This window comes from Delphinus delphis, chromosome 20, assembly GCF_949987515.2.
Source record: "Delphinus delphis chromosome 20, mDelDel1.2, whole genome shotgun sequence".
NCBI classification, from domain to species: Eukaryota; Metazoa; Chordata; class Mammalia; order Artiodactyla; family Delphinidae; genus Delphinus; species Delphinus delphis.
Genome location: NC_082702.1, coordinates 55,231,267 through 55,253,540, shown reverse-complemented (window position 1 = coordinate 55,253,540; position 22,274 = coordinate 55,231,267). Strand labels below are relative to the sequence as shown.

Sequence of the window (22,274 nt, the reverse complement as noted above, 5' to 3'; positions counted from 1 at the left end):
AGCAACTAAGTTCGTGCGCCACAACTACTGAGCCAGTGCTCTAGAGCCCGCGAGCCACAACGACTGAGCCCTGTGCCACAACTACTGAAGCCTGCGCGCCTAGAGCCCGTGCTCTGCAACAAGAGAAGCCACCGCAATGAGAGGCCCATGCACCAAAACAAAGAGTAACCCCCGCTCGCCACAACTAGAGAAAGCCCACATTCAGCAATGAAGACCCAACACAGCCAAAAATAAAATAAATTTTAAAACGTCGAATGCAGTACCTCTCCGCACGTTACAGGGTCACCCGAGACACTGGATGCCCCACTGCACTTAATTCATCTCTAACCACTTTTGAGAGAGACAAGACTTTCCAAAGGAAGGCCTTAGTATCTCAGTTTCCAACATATTTTGGGCTTGACAGAATATGTAACTTAGCAATTTAATGATTATGTAGAGACCCTCGAACGACATTTGAGGGAAAATTTCCTCATCTAAATGCACGAGATGTGTTCTAACACTTGGAAGTAGGCTGGTGTACCAACGACGGCACTGTATGTCCGGGCTCCTGTTACAGATCCCTGAGAGAGGCCTTGTTCTGGACAGGGCGTTCACTGACTCACGGGGACACTTTAGCCAACATCGCTTACGGAGGCTGCATACTCAGGACAGATAAGCCACTTGTACAGATCGGACCTGACCTGGCTCACGGATCACAATGCAGAACTCAACACCGGGCTTCAGAACAGGCTCCTTATTCCACGTGTGGCTGGTTTACTGCTGGTGTGGGTTGCATCCCCCAAAGTTAATTTAGCTTTCGAAGTCCACATGTTCCATAAGAATTGTACATTATTTTAATGAGAGGCTAATGATGACTTCTAAGTAGCTAAGCAAATCAGAGTAGGGTTACAGGAGGGCAGGCGGGCCAAGGGGGCAACGTTAGAACTGCACGTTTTTATCATTTTTATACAAATATATATTTATTGAAGTATGTTGATTTACAATGTTGTGTTTCAGGTGTACAGCACAGTGATTCCGTTATATATGTGTATATATTCCTTTTCGGATAATTTTCCCTTTAGATTATTACACAATACTGAGTATAGTTCCCTATGCTATACAGTACTGTAATTTTAAAATTAAGCTCCGAACCTGCAGCGGCACATGGCTACAATTAGGAACAGAGGACGGTAAGAGGAACAGCTTCGGGGAGAGGCTTGGAGCACATAAGCCCGCTGCTCTGGGGACCCCAGTACACTACTGCGAGCGGCCTGCACAGGGCCTTCTGGAACCAGGGTGCCACGGGCACAGGAGCTGCCGGGAGCAGCTGACGTGTATGACGGCTCTCCTCTTCATCTCTTCCATCTCGAAAGGCTTCCTTTCCGCATCTGGAGGTGGCATCTGAGGCACAGGTAGGATGCTCGGTAGCAGGCAATGACAAGGATGCTCAGCCCTGACCCACGTCCGTCCCCTCCTTGAACTCAGCAATGCAGGGGACAAAACAACGGAGAGAGAGCTTACCTCCTCTTTTCTGCTCTTTGAAGATTTAAAAAAATTCCTTTATCCGAATCACTAGAGTTAATAACTTTGGAAATAGTAAACAAGAATCATCTGAGGGCTTGGGTAAGCTTTCAGGAACACGTCAGGCTTCCCCAAGGGCTTATTTTAATTCCAGCAGCCCAGTCCTGCCCACTTGAACTCCGGTTACTGGAAAAGGCATTTGCCGTCAAAGAAACACCACACACGCAGCTTTAAACCAACTGTGTGATTTTTATTGATGGGCGACAACTTTATACTCCTAGCTATCACTAACTGTGTACAATTAGAGACGCGGCATCGTAGAAGAGCAGACAGCAGAATTAGACAGCAGACGCAGGGAATTATCAATCTTCATCATTTTGCCCATTTTTCATTATGTGTACACAGAAGCATGAATGCAATTTGAAATCTTTTAATGGCAATAAAGTTACAATCACCCATCTATGTGACTGACATCTTAACTCCAAATATTTGATCTGCAATGTGTACGTAAGCAGCTTCTCATCGCACGATTATTAAAATGTATTTTTCCTATTAGGAACCAGCAACTCGTTTTATGTGTTTGTTTATCTTTTGAAGTAAGAACTATTTCTTCTCTGATAACTGGCTCATTTTTATCATTTATCAAAAACTAAAGGGTGAGGGAAGAAAGTGTGATGGATTAAAAAATTTATTTTTTTAAGGAAAGATAAAATTCATTTTCACAAATTTACAAGTGTTGTTGCTGGTGCAGGATTTATTCTACTATGCAGTTAGACTGGGAATCAAATGCAAGTTCCCCTTCTTACTCAGGAATTGGCATTGTTTCGGAAATGTGGATTTTGTGTTTTTGCTTAAATCAGGCGACAGTCTGTCTCGACCAGATGACTTTGATTTGGAAGCTAGAAGTCAACATGAACTATGTTGTGCACAAACCGCAGGCGTCTCCTTTCATTCTAGCCCATTTCTGCAACAGGAAGAAAGAGTTTCTCTCTAAAGAGCCACTAAAGAGAGGAGGGGAGTCGGTGAGAGCCGGTGCTCTACAAGCAGCGTCGGGCACACACAGCGGCGGCTACAGCAGGTCCACGCGGCGGTAATACAGGAGGTAGGCTGTGCGCTCGGCAGCGGGCTTCACCACCTGGTACTGGTTAATCACCTTGACCGTCTGGTCGTCGATGCGCAGCCAGCCATTGAGACCGATCTGGAAGACGTCCGTGGTGTAGTGGCCGCCCGTGGCGCTGCTGCCGTGGTGGTAGACCACTGCAAGAGAGGGCCCGGGCGCCCGTGAGAGCGGCTCCGCACACCAGCGCCTAAGGTGCCCGCCTGCCCCCGCCACAGACCTGCCTGTCCCACGAAAGGCCTGGCACCAAGGCAGGTGGGACAGAGAAGTGGGGTTATACAAAGCAATGCTGTTTCAACTCAAAACCGTTCAACAATTTACAATACAAAGTCATACATCTACATCTTAATAACATATTTAAAATGCTCAATACCTCACAAACTATGAAAGAAATGTCAACTAATGGGGTCGTCCCATCTGTCAGCCCTGTAGGCAGGCTCGTCAGCCGCCTTAAGACTTGATACAGGAGACAGTCCCCTAGGAAGGAGGACACAGAGACGCTCCCTGCAGAGCCATCAGCCAATGTCCCTCTGGGAACGCACACCGAGGCCCAAACATCAGGCCCTGATCCAGCCAATTCCACTTCTAGACTGTTCCAACAGAGTATCTGAATCTTGGACAAAGTGAAAACATGGAAAAGCCTATATTCACACTCGAAGGAGTGCTGAGTGCATTACATTACAAGAAGGTGAATTTTTTCGTTGACCTGATTAAAAGTTTTTGGCGGTGTAAGAATATGCTTACATTACATGAAAAAAACAAGAATCTGAGGTTTTCTGTGGACTGTCACCCGTGACAAGGACAGCACCGCCCCAGGAGGGTCGCCAGCGCAGTTAGCTGGGCTGACTGGGCAGTTGAGTCACCCTGCAGACACCGGTCATTGCTCTTTTTTTCTTTTAAAAAAAATTTCCAATTTTTCTACTACCATGTTTTAACAGAAAAAATTACCTGCCATGTCCTTGCTCATTAAAATTGTGTAATTCAAACAGGAAGCCTTAGTCAGAGGTGTAAAACAAATATAACTGTCGGAAGATGCTGAAAAGGTATTAAAGACAGTGGAAGGGCACATCCTCCCCCTTCTATGCAGAGAAGGGGCTGGGAGGTGGCTGGGCCAGCAGCAGACCTGACCCTGTGTGAGGGAAACAGCCTCCAGTGACATTCCGGGGAGGGGGGCTGCAGTGTGGCCAGGGTGAGCTGTGCGTTGCCGTGAGTGGCATGAAGGACAGTCACTTGGAGAGAGGGGCACAATCTGGTACGAAATTTCAGCAATAAATAGGCTGAACGTCAGCGCGCTCCCCCACTTGTAGGGACATCCAAATCCACCCAGAGCCGGGCTCTGCGCAGAGGCCATTCTGCTGGGGCTCAGAGAACACTGAGGCCCTGGCCCGCCGGGGACGAACGCGACTGGTCGCTGAGGGACAGCAAGACTGTTGGGCCATCAAGTGGGAAACCAGCAACGGAACCAGCAGCAGCTCACGGCTGCATCGAGTCCTGCAGGTCACAGAGATGGACAGGCTGCCGCAGGGCAAGGGGAGCCCCGACACCAGCATGTCCCTCTGACCCCAAATCCAGCTGTGGGGCGTCTGTCCTGGATTTTCACCTCTAAGACCTACCAGACTTGGTTTTGGTTTTTTAAAGTGACCAGGTCAGTAGGATTTAAAGGACCTGTGGGTTTAACTGATTTGCGTTTCCTCTACGACGCTTCATTTTAAATATTCAGAAGAGAAGCGCTCTACCCGTATGCAGGTTTCTCAAGCAGCAGACCTGTACCTGTGTCACAGACGCCCGGCAAGCCCACGTCACAGAAGCAGAGCTGAGAATGAGTTTTCCAAAAGCTCACGCGCTATATTAACTGATTTTCTTTGTCCCGCAATCAAAACCATTTTTAAAAGCACCTCTTTACTCACAGTTTACAGAAAACTGCAACCAATCCGGTGACCGTATTTCTGAGATTAGAAGGCTCAGATTCAGGGGTGCAGGCGAGAGCGACTCCAGAAGAAGCCCCGGGCCGGGGCGGGCGGGAGTGGTAGGGGTGCACTCACACCAGGGCCCCCTGACCAGGAGACAAGACTTGCTAACCCTGCCCTTGATCATCACCTTGCCCTGACAGGGACCCCAGGGAGGCTGCAGGGAGACTCGGAGAAACACGTCATCACCCTGGGACCTCAGTGCCAAACCCCAGGGAGCCAGGCTGGACCCTGGGGGCCCTCTGGTCTCAGAGGAAGACCACAGAGAGGCCTCCGAGCTGCCAGCCCAAGGCAGGTCAGGGGGAGGGTGGCTACACGCCGGGAGTGTGTTGCCCACCAGGTCCCAGCAGGCTGGGGTAAGGCCGTGATCAGCCACCTCCGGGGAGAAGAGCGAGTCGGAGGGAGCAGGTCCTGGTGGGAAGAAAGGGCCAACCGGGCCCAACACCTTCTAACCTGGCACCCGACCCACCCAACGACCAGGGCCCAATCCAACATCCCAAGAGCTCAGGGGTGGACCGAGGGCAGGAGTGTGAAGCTCTGCTCTGCCACTTAAGGGCACAGAGCGGCCAATGTTCCTCCACGAGTCTCAGTTTGTCCTTTTACAAAATGGGGATAGCGCCACATACCTCCCAGGACACTGTAAGGACTAAATGAGATAGTACATAAAAAGTACCCAGTGAAAAGGCTCAATGAACGTGTGAGGGCTAACAAACAGCAGTCACTACAGACAGGCTCCGCAAGGCAACACAGAGGAGCGGTGGGAGAGCAGCTGGAAAACTCTAAGACAAACGGCCAGGGCGCAAACACAACTGCTGCGACCAGCAACTCTTCAAAGACACAGAAGGCCTCAAAGGCGCAAAAGACTCGGCTGTGAAAGAGAAAGGAGGAGGGAAGGACAGGAGGTGGAGAACGTGGATGGGCTCCGCGGGGAGCCCAGGGGGGGGGGCGGGCAGGAGGTCGTGGGCGGCTAAGGAGCCCGCGCTCCCCTAGCCTGGCTGCGGCCACGCCTCAGCACCCACTCCTACAGGCACCACGACCGCGGCAGGGAGGGTTCCCAGCCTGGCAACCCCACACCTCTGGCTCCAAGACAGAGACAGTCGTGTTAGACGACGTCTCACGTTGGGCTGAGCTTTTAGAGCCAAGAGAATAGTCTGTCAAATTCCAAACACACCAAATTTTAGGTAAAACGCACATTTTCAAATGATTTCCGGACTTATAAAGTCCACAGGGATACCAATAATCTATTCTCTACGTTAAGTGGCATTACAGCAAAATTGTGCCAGGGTATAAACCTTTTCATCGTTGCTTTCACAGGAAAATGTCGTACAAATTGACTTACCTGCAAATAGCCTATAGGTTCTGTGGCATTTAAAATTCTTATTTTTAACCCCTGGAGAGAGCAGTTCTGAAAAACAAAATATCAAGAGCTTTAATCTATAAAAGCGCTGACACACAGAGCTCCCAGAAAGGGGCAGACAGCAGCCTCCAATCAGCTAACCCACCCAGTGGACCAGGGAGATCAAACACAACTCCATCCCCCCATTTGCATAAAAACTGAGCAGCGAGGAAGACCAGCTGCAGGGTAGTAACGGAGGTCACCAGAGCCCACCCATCAGAGGACAGGGGCATATACTGAGCCTCTAGCCCATGCTAGAAACCCCTTACAAGCAGATGCTCTAAAAAATGGGAAAGAAAAAAACAAAAGCAAAGCTGCCCTGGAAAGCCTAAGGTTTAAAATGTTTTACACGTGAGTCAGACCACAAAACTCCAATCAACAGTAAGATGATTTTCGGCTGGCGTTTCTTCCCCTTTCCGGTCCTCAAACGGACCATGAACTGGCACAGGAGGCAAACCTATCAGCCGAAGGTGGCAACTCGTGAGAACAGGGCTGAGAGCCAGAGTCCGAATCTTAGGGGGAAGGAAATGCAACGCGCCTGGGTGCAGGTGAAGCGATGGTGATCCCAGGCCCACTGCCCGGCAGGTCCCAGTGCCGGGCAGCGTGGGGAGGGAGAAGGGAGGGGGACGGCAGTTTGCTCCTCCAGGAGACCAGGGACGACGGCCCATGTGCTCTTTTCTGCTCTCCAGGCCCCCGAACACTTTGAGCATCGCCTCTAGCTCGTTACGCTCCTGATCGAACTTCACTGTTGCACAGAACATTTCTCACAAATTCTGAAGCTTTCCTGGAAAGTTTTCCTTCAAGCTCACTTTTAGCAAGACAACCAGGTGCTTTCACCACGATGTGCCCAAGCTGCCGAGCCCCGGAGACCTGGCGGAGACCCGGGGCTGGGGCTGCAGCTCTAAGGCCGGGGTCCCTGCCGCCGGAGGGCAGGGGAAGCCCCGGGGCCCGCGGGAAACACTCCCCACCCGCTAAAAGGCCCAGTTAGGCAGGCTGCTCCACACAGCTGTTAACGCCTAGCGTGAGGAAGAGTATTTCCTACCACTGACCCATAAACTTTTTATATTTAGTATTTTTCTCACCTAGTAATACTTTCATATGGCTTATTTTTGCCTTTATTTTTAAAAGGCCATTTTAGTGAGAAATTTTAACCTAAAGGTCTATTAACAGTCAAGAAATTTAAAACAAAAAAGTCATGAAAGAGCTTCTGAATCCTGACATGACACAGAAAGCGCTGAGGCATCAAGAAGCTGGCTGCTTCCAGGACTGCCGTCACAGACGCTCCTGCCTTACAGTCATTACCTTTACTAATTTCCAAGTCCACAGGATATTCAATGTTCTTGATAAGCTTCTGACATCCACCTGTCTTCTCGTAAACAAACCGTTTCAGGTGCAGCACGAGGACAGGAGGGAGCTTTTCCAGAGTCACCCTTCGACTGATCTCCACCTGAGACACATAAGCACACAGGAAACGCCATCTTACTCCGAGCGGCGGACGCCACCTCACCTCTCGCTCCAAGACTCAAATGTTCCGGGGCAATGCTTCTCAAAGCTTCCTGAGTCACAGGGTCTTTGGAGAATCGAATGGGATCTTTTGAGAGGTACTGACCTTCCTCTTAGGAAAGTGCATATATCCCTACAGACACAACTGTAGGGGGTCCCAAAGGTCCCCGAGCCAAGTTAAGAACCTTTGTCCTAGGGCATTAAATTGGCATAAACATTTAGAAGCTAACTTAGTAATACCTTGAATTACGTATGTATTAACTTATTTTTTTAATAACTCTCACAGTACTGATAAAGCTGAAGGCAATGTGTTTCTTGAATTAGACGCTCTAGATAACTCCAAGGCTATTTAGTGTAACCACTGGTTTTATAACAGTTCCGCTTTTATCAATTCAAAATGCCCCTTATGAACTTTCACGGTCTACTGAACGCTGCTTTTTATTAAAATGCATCTTCACAAGCAAACTTAACCCCTTTATGTACTGTTCTCTGTATCTGCAAATGTGTTGATGCTTCCGGTATTTAGACGGAGAATACTTTCGGTAGAAGTACTTGTCCACATAACAATCCGAAAGACAGCGGCATATAATAAACACCCAGAAAGCTTTCGGAGGACTACACGCGTATCTGGCTGAAGGTACCTGAAGCGAGCCTAGCGGTCACCGCCACCTGGTTTATTAGTATTAGGGCTGAAGACCCTTTCGGGCCTGTCTTCCCACCCAGACTGAGGTCCCAGGCATGGAAATGGCCCGATCACCTCGACATTCCCATTGAGTCTCTGCAGTCCACTGTCTCACATCCAACAAGAATTGTGAATGAAGAAAAGCATGACTCCAGTTCCACAGTCAAAACCAGCGATGACGATGTAAGACTCCAGCTTCCTCACTTGTAAAATGATAGTCAGACTAAAGTACCTCTGGGATGGTTTCTCAGTGCTAGTGACGCGCGATTCTGTTCGTTAAGGGGCTAATCTCAAATCCTTAACTGAGTGTTCCGGGTTTCCAGACAAACTGAGTCACACTTTCTAACACCCAACAAACCCAGACCTTTTTGTTTAGCTAGTATTTTGTATAATCATATTTTCCCACAATCTTCCTGTGTTCCCACAGAAAAACAACTTTTGACCTAAAAACCTAATAAAATTCAAGTAGGTACTTTGAAAAGTAAATTAAAAAATCACATTCCAGAAAATGTGTTACTTGCTCTTCACAGACATGCTGTACAAGCTCGTTCCTCAGACACCTGCTTCCACAGCCATGGAGCGAGAACGGCCAGCAGCCTTCTCTGCCGTCTTCAAGGCTCCACCGAGATGCCACTTCTTCCGTGACTCCTTCCTGCAAACCTGCCACCTAGAATCCATCACCTTTTCCTCACCCTCCTCTGACCCCAGGCCAACAACCACAGCCGCCGCTACCTCAGTCATCGCGCCCCACCCACCTCTGCCCAAACAGCAGTTTAACTGCAGCAGGGGCAAACGAGGAGAACAGACATATCCCCAGAGGGCTGTCCTGGGAGCGCAGGGACAGGGTGCCCCCCTCCCCAGCAGGATCAGTGGCTCCAGTGGGGAGGGGCCAGGATGGCGAGTCCACCTCTGGAGTCATGGCTGCCCCAGATGAGCAGGTGGACAGTCCCACAGCCAGTACATGACCCGGCCTCCCGAGAACAAGTACCCACTCTCTCTCTCCCGTTAAGTTCCACCATTTCTCTAAGGAAAAACTGCCGGGATTCTCTTCCGGCTCCTACCACTTTTACTTTTTGAACAAAATTGTCCACGAGAAGCAATTAGAAAACACGGGGTAGAGCTAGGCCTAACTTCTGCAGATGCCCCGAGAGGTTGGCTTGACCAACCCACAGCAGACGGACAGAAGCTCTCCACACCCCGCCTCTGCTCCTCTTCACGTGGATGGAGCCCGAGCTGCGAGGCAAGGGCAGGGCCCTTGGCCCCACGAGGTGCTGGCAGGTTTCCTACACTGGGCCGTGCTGGTTCACCCTGTAGCCATCACACACGGCTACTGAAATCGGGCCTCACAGGAACACTCTGAAGTGTTCAAAAGGGCACCGCCCTAGCCAGTCTACATTCATCTCCCCAACACACCTCTATGAATGCACAGCCACGACCTAGGATACAAAACGGAGAAGGCGCGCTCTACTGCGGACGAGAAGTCGGGCCTAACTGGCGCATCTGGACGGCCAGCAGCTAACAAGCCCTCAGAGAGCAGAGAATTATCGCCTCTCTCGACGGAGCTGACGTGCTTCCTCTTGACTCCTGAACGCTGAAAGACTCAAGACTTTATCTTTTTCTCAGATCAAATCAAAGAGTAACAGGCACCAGAACAATTACTTTCTATGTTTCAACGTCCTTGAAGATCTGCAGTCAAATGCAAACCAGATCAGAACATCTTTTAGAACATCTTTTATATCCTAACCATCTCATGAAATTGTGCTCTATGGTATCAGGAATGTGAACGAGCTATCGGCCTTTGTCAGAGGTGGTATTCACTCTACGGTGCCATGACTGGATGGCCAGCAAATGAAACACAGCTCAGAATAAATAACCCCAAAGATCGTGACCTGTGTTTCATGACTTAGAGCCAAGGGAAGTTGGGAGGATCAACCATTTCATTCTCAGAATGTGGAAACTTCCAGTCCAAAAAAAAAGGTAAGCAACCGATTTGAGAGGCAGAGCTGAAACCCACTTCTCCTCATTCCAGAGTCTGTGCTCTTTCGCCCACCCCAGAGGGCCTCTGGATAAAGGTGCAAGACCAACTGTGAACGTACCTCTTGTTTGGTTTTGGTGGTATAACCCTGGACAGACTCTCGTGCCACCAGGCTTTCCAACGCGTCCTGGACGGTGCGTACCTTGTCCGACTGGATGTCCAGCTGCAGCGTGAAGAACGGCTGCAGGGTGGCAGATTCTTTTGAACTCTGCTGGTAAACCACAGACCTGAAAGTGGAAAACACACCGCATCTAAGAGCTCGCCTTCCCACTCGCCCTGAGGTTATATGCAGCAGGACAAGAGGAACAAACACTGCAAGCGAGATTATTCAGTATCACTGCCAGAAGACCAGAGAGAACAGAAATGCTAAAAACACACTGAAGAATTTTAAAATAATTCCACTCAATACCACCTCGAAAGAATTTCTAGCAACTCAATCCACCAGCTGAAAATTTTCCCAGCTTAATAGCTCTGGAAGAAGACCTATTTCACCTTCCAAACGCCCCCCCTCCACTTTATTTAATGCACAGATTAGCAAAGGAGACAATCTTCCCAGAGTCAAAATGCTGACACTTTTTATCCTCTCAGGCGTCACAGCCTGTTGTAATAAAAAAGAGGAAACCCTGAGGTAAAAAGAATGATTTGGATAGCAATTCCCCTATGAAAACGACTTTACAAAGGAAGGGGAGCAGGGTGTGTGCGACAGGAAAGTGGCCAGCACCCTCAAGGAGGCGGCTGCCAGCTAAGCCTTGCTTCCTTAGCTGGGTGTTCATCTCACTTTTCTTTGTCCAAGTCTTTCTGAGTAAAAATTTGTGTTGGGCCCACGTCTCACGTAGCCTCAGCAAGGAGATGTCCAGGAGTTCAACGTGGGATTGTCTCTCTGCAGCCTGAGTGCCCCAGTTTATACACGAATAAAAGGGGTGGACAGGTAGTCAGACTGCGGCGAAGGGCAGGTGAGCGGCTCTCTTGCCAGCTTTCCGTCTCACACACTGCTTTCCCGACACACAGCACAGGAAGCACCTCCAGGCTCCCTGTGAGGAGGAAGCCTTGAGGGGGTCGCCGTTCCCTTGGTTCCAGAGAGGAATAGTGGGAAAATAGTGGGAACCGCAGTAATGGGCCTGGACTTTACCAAAAGGGTGGACAAGGTGGAGGAAAGTGCTGGTCTTTCTGGGGTAACTGGAAAAGCACCAAAAGAGCACGAATTTGGGCTTCCCTGGTGGCGCAGTGGTTGAGAGTCCACCTGCCTATGCAGGGAACGCGGGTTCGCGCCCCGGTCCAGGAAGATCCCACATGCCGCGGAGCGGCTGGGCCCGTGAGCCATGGCCGCTGAGCCTGCGCGTCCGGAGCCTGTGCTCTGCAATGGGAGAGGCCACAGCAGTGAGAGGCCCGCGTACCGCAAAAAAAAAAAAAAAAAAAAACAAAAACAAAAAACAAAAGAGCGTGAATTTTAGGAGAAAACCTTTCCGTTGGTCTGAATAAAGAATTCATTCTTTATTGAATGAATAAAGAGTTGGGAGCTTGGGAGTTCCCTGGTGGTCCAGTGATTAGGATTCCGTGCTTCCACTGCTAGGGGCCTGGGTTCGATCCCTGGTCGGGGAAATAAGATCCCGCAGGCCACACACCATTAAGAATCATGCTCAATGGTGCCTACTACACACACAAAAGCAACTCCTAAGTTACAAGGAGTAGTTCTGTATCTTTGCTTTACAGTTTAAAAAAAAAAAATCAACACCCAATTTCAATGCAAAGGGCCTACAGAGGCTGAGGCTGCAGGGCCATGAAGAGTCAGCTGGGGCAAGCCAGAAATTTCTCCAAAGTGGATTCTGGTTTTTCCCACTGCTTATTCTCAAACGCATCTGGGATCTTTGTGGCCTTGCAATCCGGTTGCTGTGCCATCCCACAAACACGGAGCCCTCGACACAGCCGCTGGGCCGTGCCCTCGTTTCTCCCCCACCCTCAGTGAGCACCCCGAGGGGGACAACATCAGGCTGCTCGGCTAACAAAGAGTTAAGGGCGCAGACAGCCTCCTCTCACTGCTGGTCACCCAACAGGAGCCCCGCTTTCCCCTCCCAGAAGGGCCCTTCCCGAGGCTCTGCATCTGGCGAGAACGAGCTGCAGCCCCAGTGGTGGGGCTGGGTGTCGGGAGGCTGACACGAGCTCCACAACAGAAGGGGCCTGCCAAGTCGAGCTCACAGCGAGGGCACAGAAATGACGGGTTCAGTGTCGTGTGACCAGCTTGGGAGGGGGTCGGGCACGTGTCCGAGGATTTCATCAGCCTGTTGCAAGGTGCTCAACCTAAACTGTTTTAGAGCAGAGAGACTGAACTGCCTTTCGATGCCTTGAAAAGGGTGTTACTTCTTGTTCTGGGATGACGAAAGGCTAAGAGGCTCACTAAAAAAACCAAAAACACACTCCTGTAGGTGAAGCTGTAAGGTCTTCAGAAGGAAATCATGCTATAATGCGGTCCTTTCAGACTCTGGATGAGTAAGGAGGTCCTCGGAGTCAGTGCAAGTTCTACTGAACTCCACATAATGGTGGTACTGAACGGCTCTAACGTAAACAAGTAAAAACCTTCTAGGGCTTCCCTGGTGGCGCAGTGGTTGAGAATCTGCCTGCTAATGCAGAGGACACGGGTTTGAGCCCTGGTCTGGGAAGATCCCACATTGCCGCGGAGCAACTAGGCCCGTGAGCCACAACTACTGAGCCTGCACGTCTGGAGCCTGTGCTCCTCAACAAGAGAGGCCGCGACAGTGAGAGGCCCGCGCACCACAATGAAGAGTGGCCCCCGCTTGCCACAACTGGAGAAAGCCCTCGCACAGAAATGAAGACCCAACACAGCCAAAATGAAATAAACAAATGTGGGTTAAAAAAAAAAAAAAAAAAACTTTCTAGGACTCCATGAGTGAGCAAAGGGCAGCCAGTTTGAGGGAACTGGGGCAGGGGAGGTGCCCAGGTACTCCAGAAGGCCACACGTCCTCCTCTGTGTACAAGCAGCTCCCTCTGCACTCTCTAAGCTTCCGAGCTCACCTGGCTCCCGTGCCTACAATTCCTCCAATCAGATGCATGAATTTCTTCTCTTAACAAAACATGTATTTCCATTAACTTGTCTTTCTCTTCCTACCCGGCTGTGAGCAGCTGGATGGAGGGAATGTCAGTGTCACTGAGGGGTGGGGAGCCCCTGGCAGACAGGCGGGGGCAGCGCCCTCTGCAGGAAGCCGCCGTGGGTCGTGTGAGAGCCGTGGGGCCGGCAGGACGAGCGTCAGCAAGTCCAAGAACAGAGCGGGCACAGGGAGCAAAGGCAAACCACCCAGTCCCAAATTTCTTAGGACAAATCTTACACCTCCCCCCTCCAGCAAAATGGCAAAACCCTGAAAAAGGCAAATGCTAAATTATTCCAGAAAAGCTTAAAACCTGATGTGGCCACCAAAAATGCCAGTGATGGGGGTCTGAACAAAATCCGCCTGGCGAGTGACCGAAGTCTTGTTTCGGGGGCCCACTTGCTCCCATTCGTCCTCACTTCCTTCGCCTGGCTCTTCTTGCTCGTCTTCGTTCACTGAGTGGCTTCTGGGTCCATTGGAAACAGTAAGTTCTGAAAAGCAGACTCTGCTTAGGCTACTATTCACACAAAGAGCAAAAAACAAAAGTTCTACATAAACCACCTCCACAGGTTTGTCCACTGGAGCTTTAAAGTGAGATCAGGGTGTATTCTACACTGAGGACAAAAGCAATGTGTGCGATGCTACAGCATCTCCCTGCTGGTGTGATCGGCGACAGAAGATGCCGTGGGACACCTGGAGAAGAACTCAGGTGGGACGGGGAGGCCGACTCTACTGTGTAACTGCAGTCGGACTCCATCATTTGCGAAAGAACTCGGGTCACGTGGGAGAGCCACCCCTATCTCAGGAGACCCATGCTTTACCATTTGGGGTGAACTAAACTGCCATGTGCAACTTGATTTTGAATCCCTTGGGGAAAAATGTCATGGGGGGCTGGGGAAGTAGAAAGAGAGATCAATAAGGACGACACGGTAGCAACTGTGGAATCCAGTGGTTATGCAGGCAACCGACCTATTCTTTCAGTTTTTCTCTACGTGTAATCATTTTCCTAATTACAAATTGAAGGGGAAAAAGCAGAGGTTCTGGAAATACATTTATGTATTTGAAATATACAAACACAACATTCTCAATGGTACACAATAAGCAATGTAAAAGTAACTAGTTATCATAATGAGTAAATAAGTGATTTTTGAAGGGCGAATGACTGTTGGGGGGAAAGGCAGCTTACTATATGAGCATATATATAGCATTTGTTTAAGAATAATTCTTAAGAAAATGTTCTACCCAATTCTGTAGCAAGCACACCATAACCTACTTTCATTATTTGGTGAGAGAAGTTTCTTCAGGTTCAGCATTTCCTCGTGAAGTCCATTTAGAATGAAGCCTAAGTACTCCTCAGCATCTTCTTGTCGACCCTGAGAAGGTCAAACAGGGTCACGTTAATCTTAACCAATTACTCTTCAACACCTGCACGGAATGTGTTACCTGCATATACAAACTATGCCTTCTCTTCAATTTTCAGTAAGATTTAACATAAAGTGTTTCTCAAAAATCACATGAATTTTTCTTTGGACAGTTAAGATGTGTGAAGTGGGGAAGATTGGGTGTGCGAGCGGGGGAGGATTAAATATCTCTAAGCAATAGAACAGGGATTTCTTTTTAATTTTGCTTTTCTGTATCTTCGAAATTTTCTATAATAAGTATGTTACCTTTATAAGAAAAAAGTTATTTTATAAGTTGCTTTTTTGTTTAAATGAAATAGAATGCACAACCCCGGGGGTTACCATTCCCACTGCAAGTTGTAAAATTAGCAGCCCCGTATGTCTCCTTTTATTTTCGATGATGGGCAACCACAGGAGAAAGGACCCAAATTATACGTGAAAAACTCTATTGATTTAAAGACTTAGCTGCCTGCTTTACACACACACATCAGCACAACCATTCGCAGATGAATCACACAATATGGTCCCACACTAGCTGTATAACCTTACATTGGTTTCATCTGATTATATAATTTATCATGATTGGTTCATATTTCGTTCTTTGGAGCATAACGGCGTGAGTGTTCCAAGGACTGCTTGCGGTCTCTGAGTAGATCTGTTTGCTCCAATGGAACCATAGCTGTGGACGGGGCTGTGTGGTGTGAGTGTGTCTGTGGGAAAGGGCAGAGGCTGGCACAGCCCAAGACACAGAAAAGAGTTAACAGTGCTGGGAAAGGCCTGCTTGCTGGGTTGGTCCTTGGCCGGCATCCGGGGACTTGGATTTCAGGAGGGCTCCCGCCATTCCAGGAACTGAAAAGGGAGCGCGCCCAATTGTGCCAACAGTGTGGTTTGTGCTGAGCACTGGCTCTCCCCCCAGGAGTCTGTGCGAGGCAGAGGGCAGGGTGCCTATGTGACCAGCCCCCAGCAAAACCCTAGGACACTGAGCTGCTGAGGAGCTTCCCTGGTGGACCACAAGCCACACAGCGGCCACAGTCTGCTGTGGGAGGAACTGAGTGCGTCCTGTGTGACTACACCGGAGAGGAGTCTCGAGGTTTCCTGCAGACGCTGCCCGAGTCTTCACTCTGTGCTGATTTTGCTTTGTGTCCTTGGGCTGTACTGAATCCGAACTGAGGGTAACAGCTCCTGAGTCCCGTGAGACCTTCTAGCGAATCCGCAACCCTGAGGGTGGTCCTGCAGACCCCACCAAGCCACAAGTAATGTAACTTCGAAAGCTGCGGGATCTCAGCGCTGCTCAGCCACCAGAAGCATCCTGAGCTTTACCTCTGCTCCCCCTGAGCCGGGGGCCCGTCCCTGGCTCCTACAGCATCTGTACGCTCATCTGTCTTAGTACTTCAAGTACTAACTCCCCTACTGGACGAGGCGCTCTCTGGAGCAGAGGGCACCGTTTACTCCATGCCCGCCTTCCTAACACTAGCAACACCCCGAAATCCTGAGCTTAACAGCAAAGGCTACGCCACGGGCACATGAAGAGCCCCTGGTGGTATGCTGCTGCAGTGCCCTGAGTATTCCCTCTTCTTCGAAACAAAGGGGCTGCAAACAGTACTACTTCAGTCAGTTTTAACACAATTTTCTTGAATATTTCCTAAAGAATTCCCCTTTTCTAGCATCATTTCAATTGCTTGTACTGACTCATCACGAACTCTGTCGGGGAGGAAAGAAACGCTCCAGTTAACTGTGCAAAGGCTGCCCCTGATTTACCCTGAACGCCGTCAGGGCCCTTTTCAAGACCTCCGTGGCCCTTGGCCCCATGCCTTCAGCAGCAAAGTGTATGATTAAAAATGACGGCCCCGAGGGAGTGTGGAGAAGATGCAGCACTCCTGAATGCCCCCGTCCCTGCTGCAGGGCAGTCCGTGTGGAAGTGAAGGAGCTAACTCCACTGCCAGGCTCTGCCACTTCTTAGCTGTGACCTTGGACAGTGACTTCCCTTTTCTCAAATGGAACAAGCAGACATTAATCACACTTTATTCACAGGATTAAGTAAGTTAACGGATGGAACGAACTTACAGCAGTGGTTGGTCACAGTAAATGACACGAGTTGTCTCTGATTACCATCATTATCATCCCATACTCTAATTCATCCTAGCAACTGACTCCAGAGCAAGCCTAGATCCACTGAACACCCACTTAATCGCCGCAGTGCAAGCAGAGGGCAAGCACTGAATACGCAACAGGTAAGAAACAAGCTACGCAGCGGCAGCCCCAACCTTTTCGGACAGGCTCGACTTGATAACTGTCAGCAGTCTATAAATGTACGTGGGCTCAAAGGCAGCTCCCGGGCGGACGTCCCTCACGGCTTTATCCCCAGGAGCTGCAACGGAAACAGGACACAGATCTTTACAACTGAAGAAGTCTTAACATGACAAAAGGCATACTCATCACAACTCCCCCCAACACCCGCCCAATGCTGAGAACAGTATAGGTGTAGCAACCTGCATGTAAAGAGACATTTTCTTTCCAGCAAGCCTGAATTCCTCAAACTCAGGCACCTGACTCCACACCTCCCAAAATGTAATGGCATCGGAACCCTCGCTTTTACTCACCTTGTCTGGGCTTTGGAGGTACTGGCATATTAGTAAACTCATTCATTAGCCGAACACTAGACACGGGGGGGAAAAAATGTTTAGTACTTGTTTTTTAGAAGACATACTATTATTAAAAAGCCTTGATGGCTAAGTAGAATGTTACCTAGTATGAAGACAGCAAACTTTAGATAACCAATGCTGTAATAGCTAGTGAGCGCGTAAATCTTTTCTACATAAGTTTTTGGTATATTTCAAGTGATATAATTTGGTAAACACTAAATTTATTCAACTGAATCTAAAGAACACAGCTAAACCATGTTCCAATTCCATTTCTGGTTAACTTCCATAGAAAATCATGAACGGCACATTTAAAAAAAAATAGAATTACAGGATTCATTTGCAGGAGATCAAGAACTTTGCCATTTGAATCTAATTATCAGAGGGGGAAAGCCCACCCCTCAACACATTTTCAGCAGCTTACTTACAAGCTATCTATCATGGGTGTGGACGTACAAGGCCTTTGCACTTTTGAATACAGAGGAATGAACTTCATCAGGTGATACATCGGAGGGCAAGCAACCAGTGCCTGCAGTGTCTACATGATGGCAGTAAGGAAGCGTAAAGGAAATAAAACCGATGCTCCAAACTGGGGAAAGGCATGTAAAACACAAGAGCATATAAAACTACGCAAGCCAAGGACACTAACGACTTAGATATGTAAACACAAAGGGGATAAACCAAATAATCCCGGGTGTAACTTCCCTGTGATATCCAAGTCGTTTATAAATAAGAACGGGATTCAACCAAGATAATCAAATCGATTAACACAGGATTTCCAGTTTAAGCGGTCACTCTGCCCTGTTATTCAGGACCATTTTAATGAGAAACTTGCTTGATTCTGTCCGTCACAGGTCAACAAATCATCTCTCTCTTTTTGGTCACGAATAGCCCAGTTAATAAGCATTAAGAAACCGAGGTTTTGGATTCAAAATGTGGGGTAGACACCCCACAGAAGCGGAACTAAGTCGAATGTGCCCAAGGAAGAGGAAGCTGCAGAAAGCCAGCCTGGGGGACAGCCTCTGAGAAGGATACAGCATTAATGTAGCACCAGTTTCCTTTATTGATCAGCCCGCGGGGTTGCAATGACACTGGTTTATGAATCAGGGTTACGTTCTCCAGTAACTCTGAAAGAGGGAAGCACAGTGAAGACGTTAATGGCATCTCGTGAACAACTCTCACGCTCTGCCCTGGGAGGGGGACCCTGCTCAACAGAGCGCACGTCACATCCAAAGCGAAGGCAGGCTGTTACAGCTTCGTTCCGGTCAACATCACATAATTATTTAATGATTAAAATTTTCAAAACTATTTCCCCCCAAACACTGATGACATTTATTTATCTTCCTGTGATAATATCACTAGGGAGCACAAAGACTGTTTTAATAAGAAACAGAAAGGGCTTAAAAAACGACGTAACAGTATTCGGGAACAGACTTAAAAGATACAGGCTCTTTTAACGCTGACAGCCGGGCAGGCCTCCTCAATCAGACACCATCCAGAAAGGTGTTTCCGTGCAGGACCCGTCTCGTTCACGTCTGGACGCCCAGCACATCACAGTGGGTGTTCGGTGACTGTTCAGCAAGTGATGATCCCTCTTTTGGGGACAATTATCTCCTACTAACTGAACTGTATTTTCATCAGAAGTCCCACTCGGAATGCTAAAATCCCTTACTCCATTTAGAAATAAGCTTCGTTATCCTCAGATTCACCTTTTGACATCACTCTTCCCCCCAGTCTTAAAATAGCTGTAAATGCCATCTTTACAAAAGAATGCTTTAAATATTGGTAAGTAACTGGCCCTTTTTCTTTTTAGAAATGTTGTAACAAGGTCTCCCCACGTCCCTTACGAATCCTCTAACAGTGACAGCCACAATGTTTGGCTACCTTCTACTCTTGGCAAGTGCGTTACAACTTACAACGTTAACTCGCTGCGTTTAATCCTCAGGGATCCCGGAGTACCACCAACCATCCCGCTTTCACCAAAAGGAAACAGAGGCTCAGGGTTAACTCGCCTGCCTGTGACCTCACAGGAGCCAGGCAGCACAGTCGGTACCCAAATCCATGACTTGCGGCCACACGACACAGCCCCACCCGTCACTTTTAGGCTGTGTACTGGGGAGCACGCATTTGCTATCAGCACCCACCACCCAAAGCATCACTCAAACAAAAGAAGCCTTTGTTCCCTAAAAACACAGTTGCACTGGCAGATGCCAGACTTAAGAATTAAATGAAGAAATTAATTTGCAAGATTCTAATGTCAACACACACACTCCCTCCCTCTCTCCTGTGAGGGTAAATGCCCTCTCGCCTCTAACTGAGGAAGCACAGAGAATAATTTCCCCACTTATTAAAAAGTGAAACATAAGCGACCCAAGAGAACCCATGGAATCTGCTCAGTTAGACTAAGCCTGCCAAGATCCTCTTGTCTCTCTCACTACGGGGCACAGCGCTGGGCCTTCACGGTGGAACAGATCAGATACAGAACTGAACCACACGCCCACGTGACTGACACCCCGCACAGACACCGCTAGGAGCTCCATCTGTATTATTCATAATCGACCTTACAACCCTGTCAAAGAGACACCGTTAACATCCTCAGTTCACAGGTGACAAAACTTAGGTCCAGAGGGGTTAGGGAACTGGTGCAGGGCGCATGACTGCGCTGACCTACGAGCCTGGGTCCCAGAAGCCGGGCTCTTTGCTCTCAGGAGACAATGGACTCTGCTTTAAGGTCCTTTACTCTAAGGTTTCTGATACTAACTTTTCCCCACAAGCTGAAGATCTTCTTCTCACCGGGGATTTTTACATCCGTCTTTGAGCCATTTCATCACAAGAGCCCATAATTTCCAATGTGTGTCACAGAATAGCAATTACCTCACACAGTTACTCTGCAAAACATCTGTGCATTTTCAAACAAGCATCAGTCCGCAATGAACGCCCCGTCAAGACACCTGTGAATCTTTGCCAGAGTACTTTTATATCTAAAAACAATATTAAGCTTTCACATAACCATACAACTCAAAACCAACTGCCTTCCTAACACAAGGACCTCTGATAAATGACATGCTGCAGCTGGCTAAGCTTTGCCTGGGCACCAGGACCTGCAGGTGCAGAGATGACTGAGCGGTGGCCCTGCTGTAGCAGGGCCTGCAGACCAGTGAAGAAGGGACCACACAGTGCAGGCTAAGCTGGGTGGGGGCAGTGGCGGGGATGCCCTGCCCTATCCAAGAACTGGAGAAACCTGAGGTGGCCAGGGGCCTGTGACAGCAAATGGTACCAGGAGAACATCTCCAGCTTGGGGTGATGGTGCCTTCCACCCAGAGGAGAAATGCAACGGGACAAGCGGGTTCTTTCCTGCTTTGGGCAGGGATGAAATAAGGAGTTCAGTTTTAAGAGTTTCAGAGGCTCAGATAAAAAGGTACGCGGAAGACACCAGTGAACAGTGCACTGACACTCACAGACCAGACCATAACATATCTACACACACACACACACACACACACACACACACACACACACACACACACACACACACACACACACACACACATATATGACCCTGCAGCTCGGGGCCTGAACTGCACATTCTGACAGCAGTGGGTCAGGAGCGGAACCCTGAGCGCCACCCACGTCCAAGCGACAGGCTAAGGAGAATCCGTACCCGTGATCTACAAGGACAGGGCGGCTGGAATCAGTAGTGGAAGCAGAAGCACGTTCGAGGGCCTCAAGGAGGAAAGCAAGAGTGGAGACCACTTGTGCAGGCTCCCCTGACCAGGAGCCTGGCTGAGGGGTAAGACAAAAGAAGGGGGTCACTAAGGGGCTCCCAGGATCGCAGGAGGGAAGGAGCTAGGGAAGGGCAGACTCACCACAGTTTACGGTGGGGAAAGAAATGAAATAGCAACCTCAATTTTCTTGATGATACTGGAAGCAAAGTCTCCCGGGGTTGGGGGCAGGGGTGAAGATGGGAGGGGAAGTGGTTTGACAATATCAATTCCTGTTCAATACAGACACTGAAGGAAAACAGAAAGAAAATGATCAGGGACAGGCATGCAAGATGTATCTGAAACTTCCCTTCCATGCATCTGTTTTAACAGACTCAAAAATAACTTTATACGTAGCTAAAAGTGCTTTGGATGCATATCCTGTTAAACTAAAAACAATCATTTATGACAGGCCAACTCCACTCTCGAAGAGGAAGCAAGGGGCTTCCCTGGTGGTGCAGTGGTTAAGAATGCACCTGCCAGCGCAGCGGACGTGGGTTCGAGCCCTGGTCCAGGAAGATCCCACATGCCGCGGAGCAACTAGGCCCGTGCGCCACAACTACTGAGCCTGCGCCCTACAGCCCACAAGCCACAACTACTGAAGCCCACACGCCTAGAGCCCGTGCTCCGCAACAAGAGAATCCACCGCAATGAGAAGCCCGCACACCGCAAGGAAGAGTAGCCCCTGCTCGCCGCAACTAGAGAAAGCCCGCGCACAGCAACAAAGACCCAATGCAGCCAAAAATAAATACATAAATAAATAAGTTTATATTTAAAAAAAGAGTTTGAGAGAACCAACACTTTTCAGTTCTCCAAAAAGAAATGTTTGCATCAATTCCTTAAAATTAAGTTTTGAATATTTTGTGAGTATACAGTATATTAATAAAGTCACATTTCAAAAGGAATGAAAGGTTGTAAAAAATTAAGATTAAATATCTTATTGCCTAAGATTTTCTCTTAAAAACCAAACATCCACACAATTTAAATGTTCAGTTTTATAACACACTGTACATTGAGCGTTCCTCCCCCTGCAGAATTTCAAGGACCACAAACTGAGCCAGACGCTAACGTCCGACGGAGTCCGCCATGCGCAGCTCCTCTTCTCCCACCCAGTCAAGCAGCACCGGTGCAAAGGCAACGCTAATTCCTGTAAACAATCTCCATTCCTGTTACTGA

General features: G+C 48.8%; 1 protein-coding gene across 3 annotated transcripts in view; it reads right to left on the bottom strand.

The window, feature by feature from the left end:
* Window positions 1-1,729: 1,729 nt before the first annotated feature.
* The window catches only part of USP10 (ubiquitin specific peptidase 10), a 69,615-nt gene continuing 49,070 nt past the window's right edge, over window positions 1,730-22,274 (bottom strand). For 2 of the 3 annotated variants that reach the window (XM_069540184.1, XM_059999571.1), the window contains exons 5-14: window positions 18,373-18,464; window positions 17,766-17,875; window positions 17,299-17,354; window positions 16,963-17,066; window positions 14,572-14,671; window positions 13,612-13,789; window positions 10,262-10,427; window positions 7,283-7,427; window positions 5,924-5,989; window positions 1,730-2,757 (exon numbers count right to left, since the gene is read on the bottom strand). In XM_069540184.1, coding sequence (XP_069396285.1) covers window positions 2,570-2,757; window positions 5,924-5,989; window positions 7,283-7,427; window positions 10,262-10,427; window positions 13,612-13,789; window positions 14,572-14,671; window positions 16,963-17,066; window positions 17,299-17,354; window positions 17,766-17,875; window positions 18,373-18,464 — 1,205 coding nt within the window. In that variant the 3' untranslated portion in view covers window positions 1,730-2,569. Of the gene's footprint in view, window positions 2,758-5,923; window positions 5,990-7,282; window positions 7,428-10,261; window positions 10,428-13,611; window positions 13,790-14,571; window positions 14,672-16,962; window positions 17,067-17,298; window positions 17,355-17,765; window positions 17,876-18,372; window positions 18,465-22,274 lie in introns of those variants that run through there. The other variant, XR_011246312.1, reaches the window with a different exon arrangement.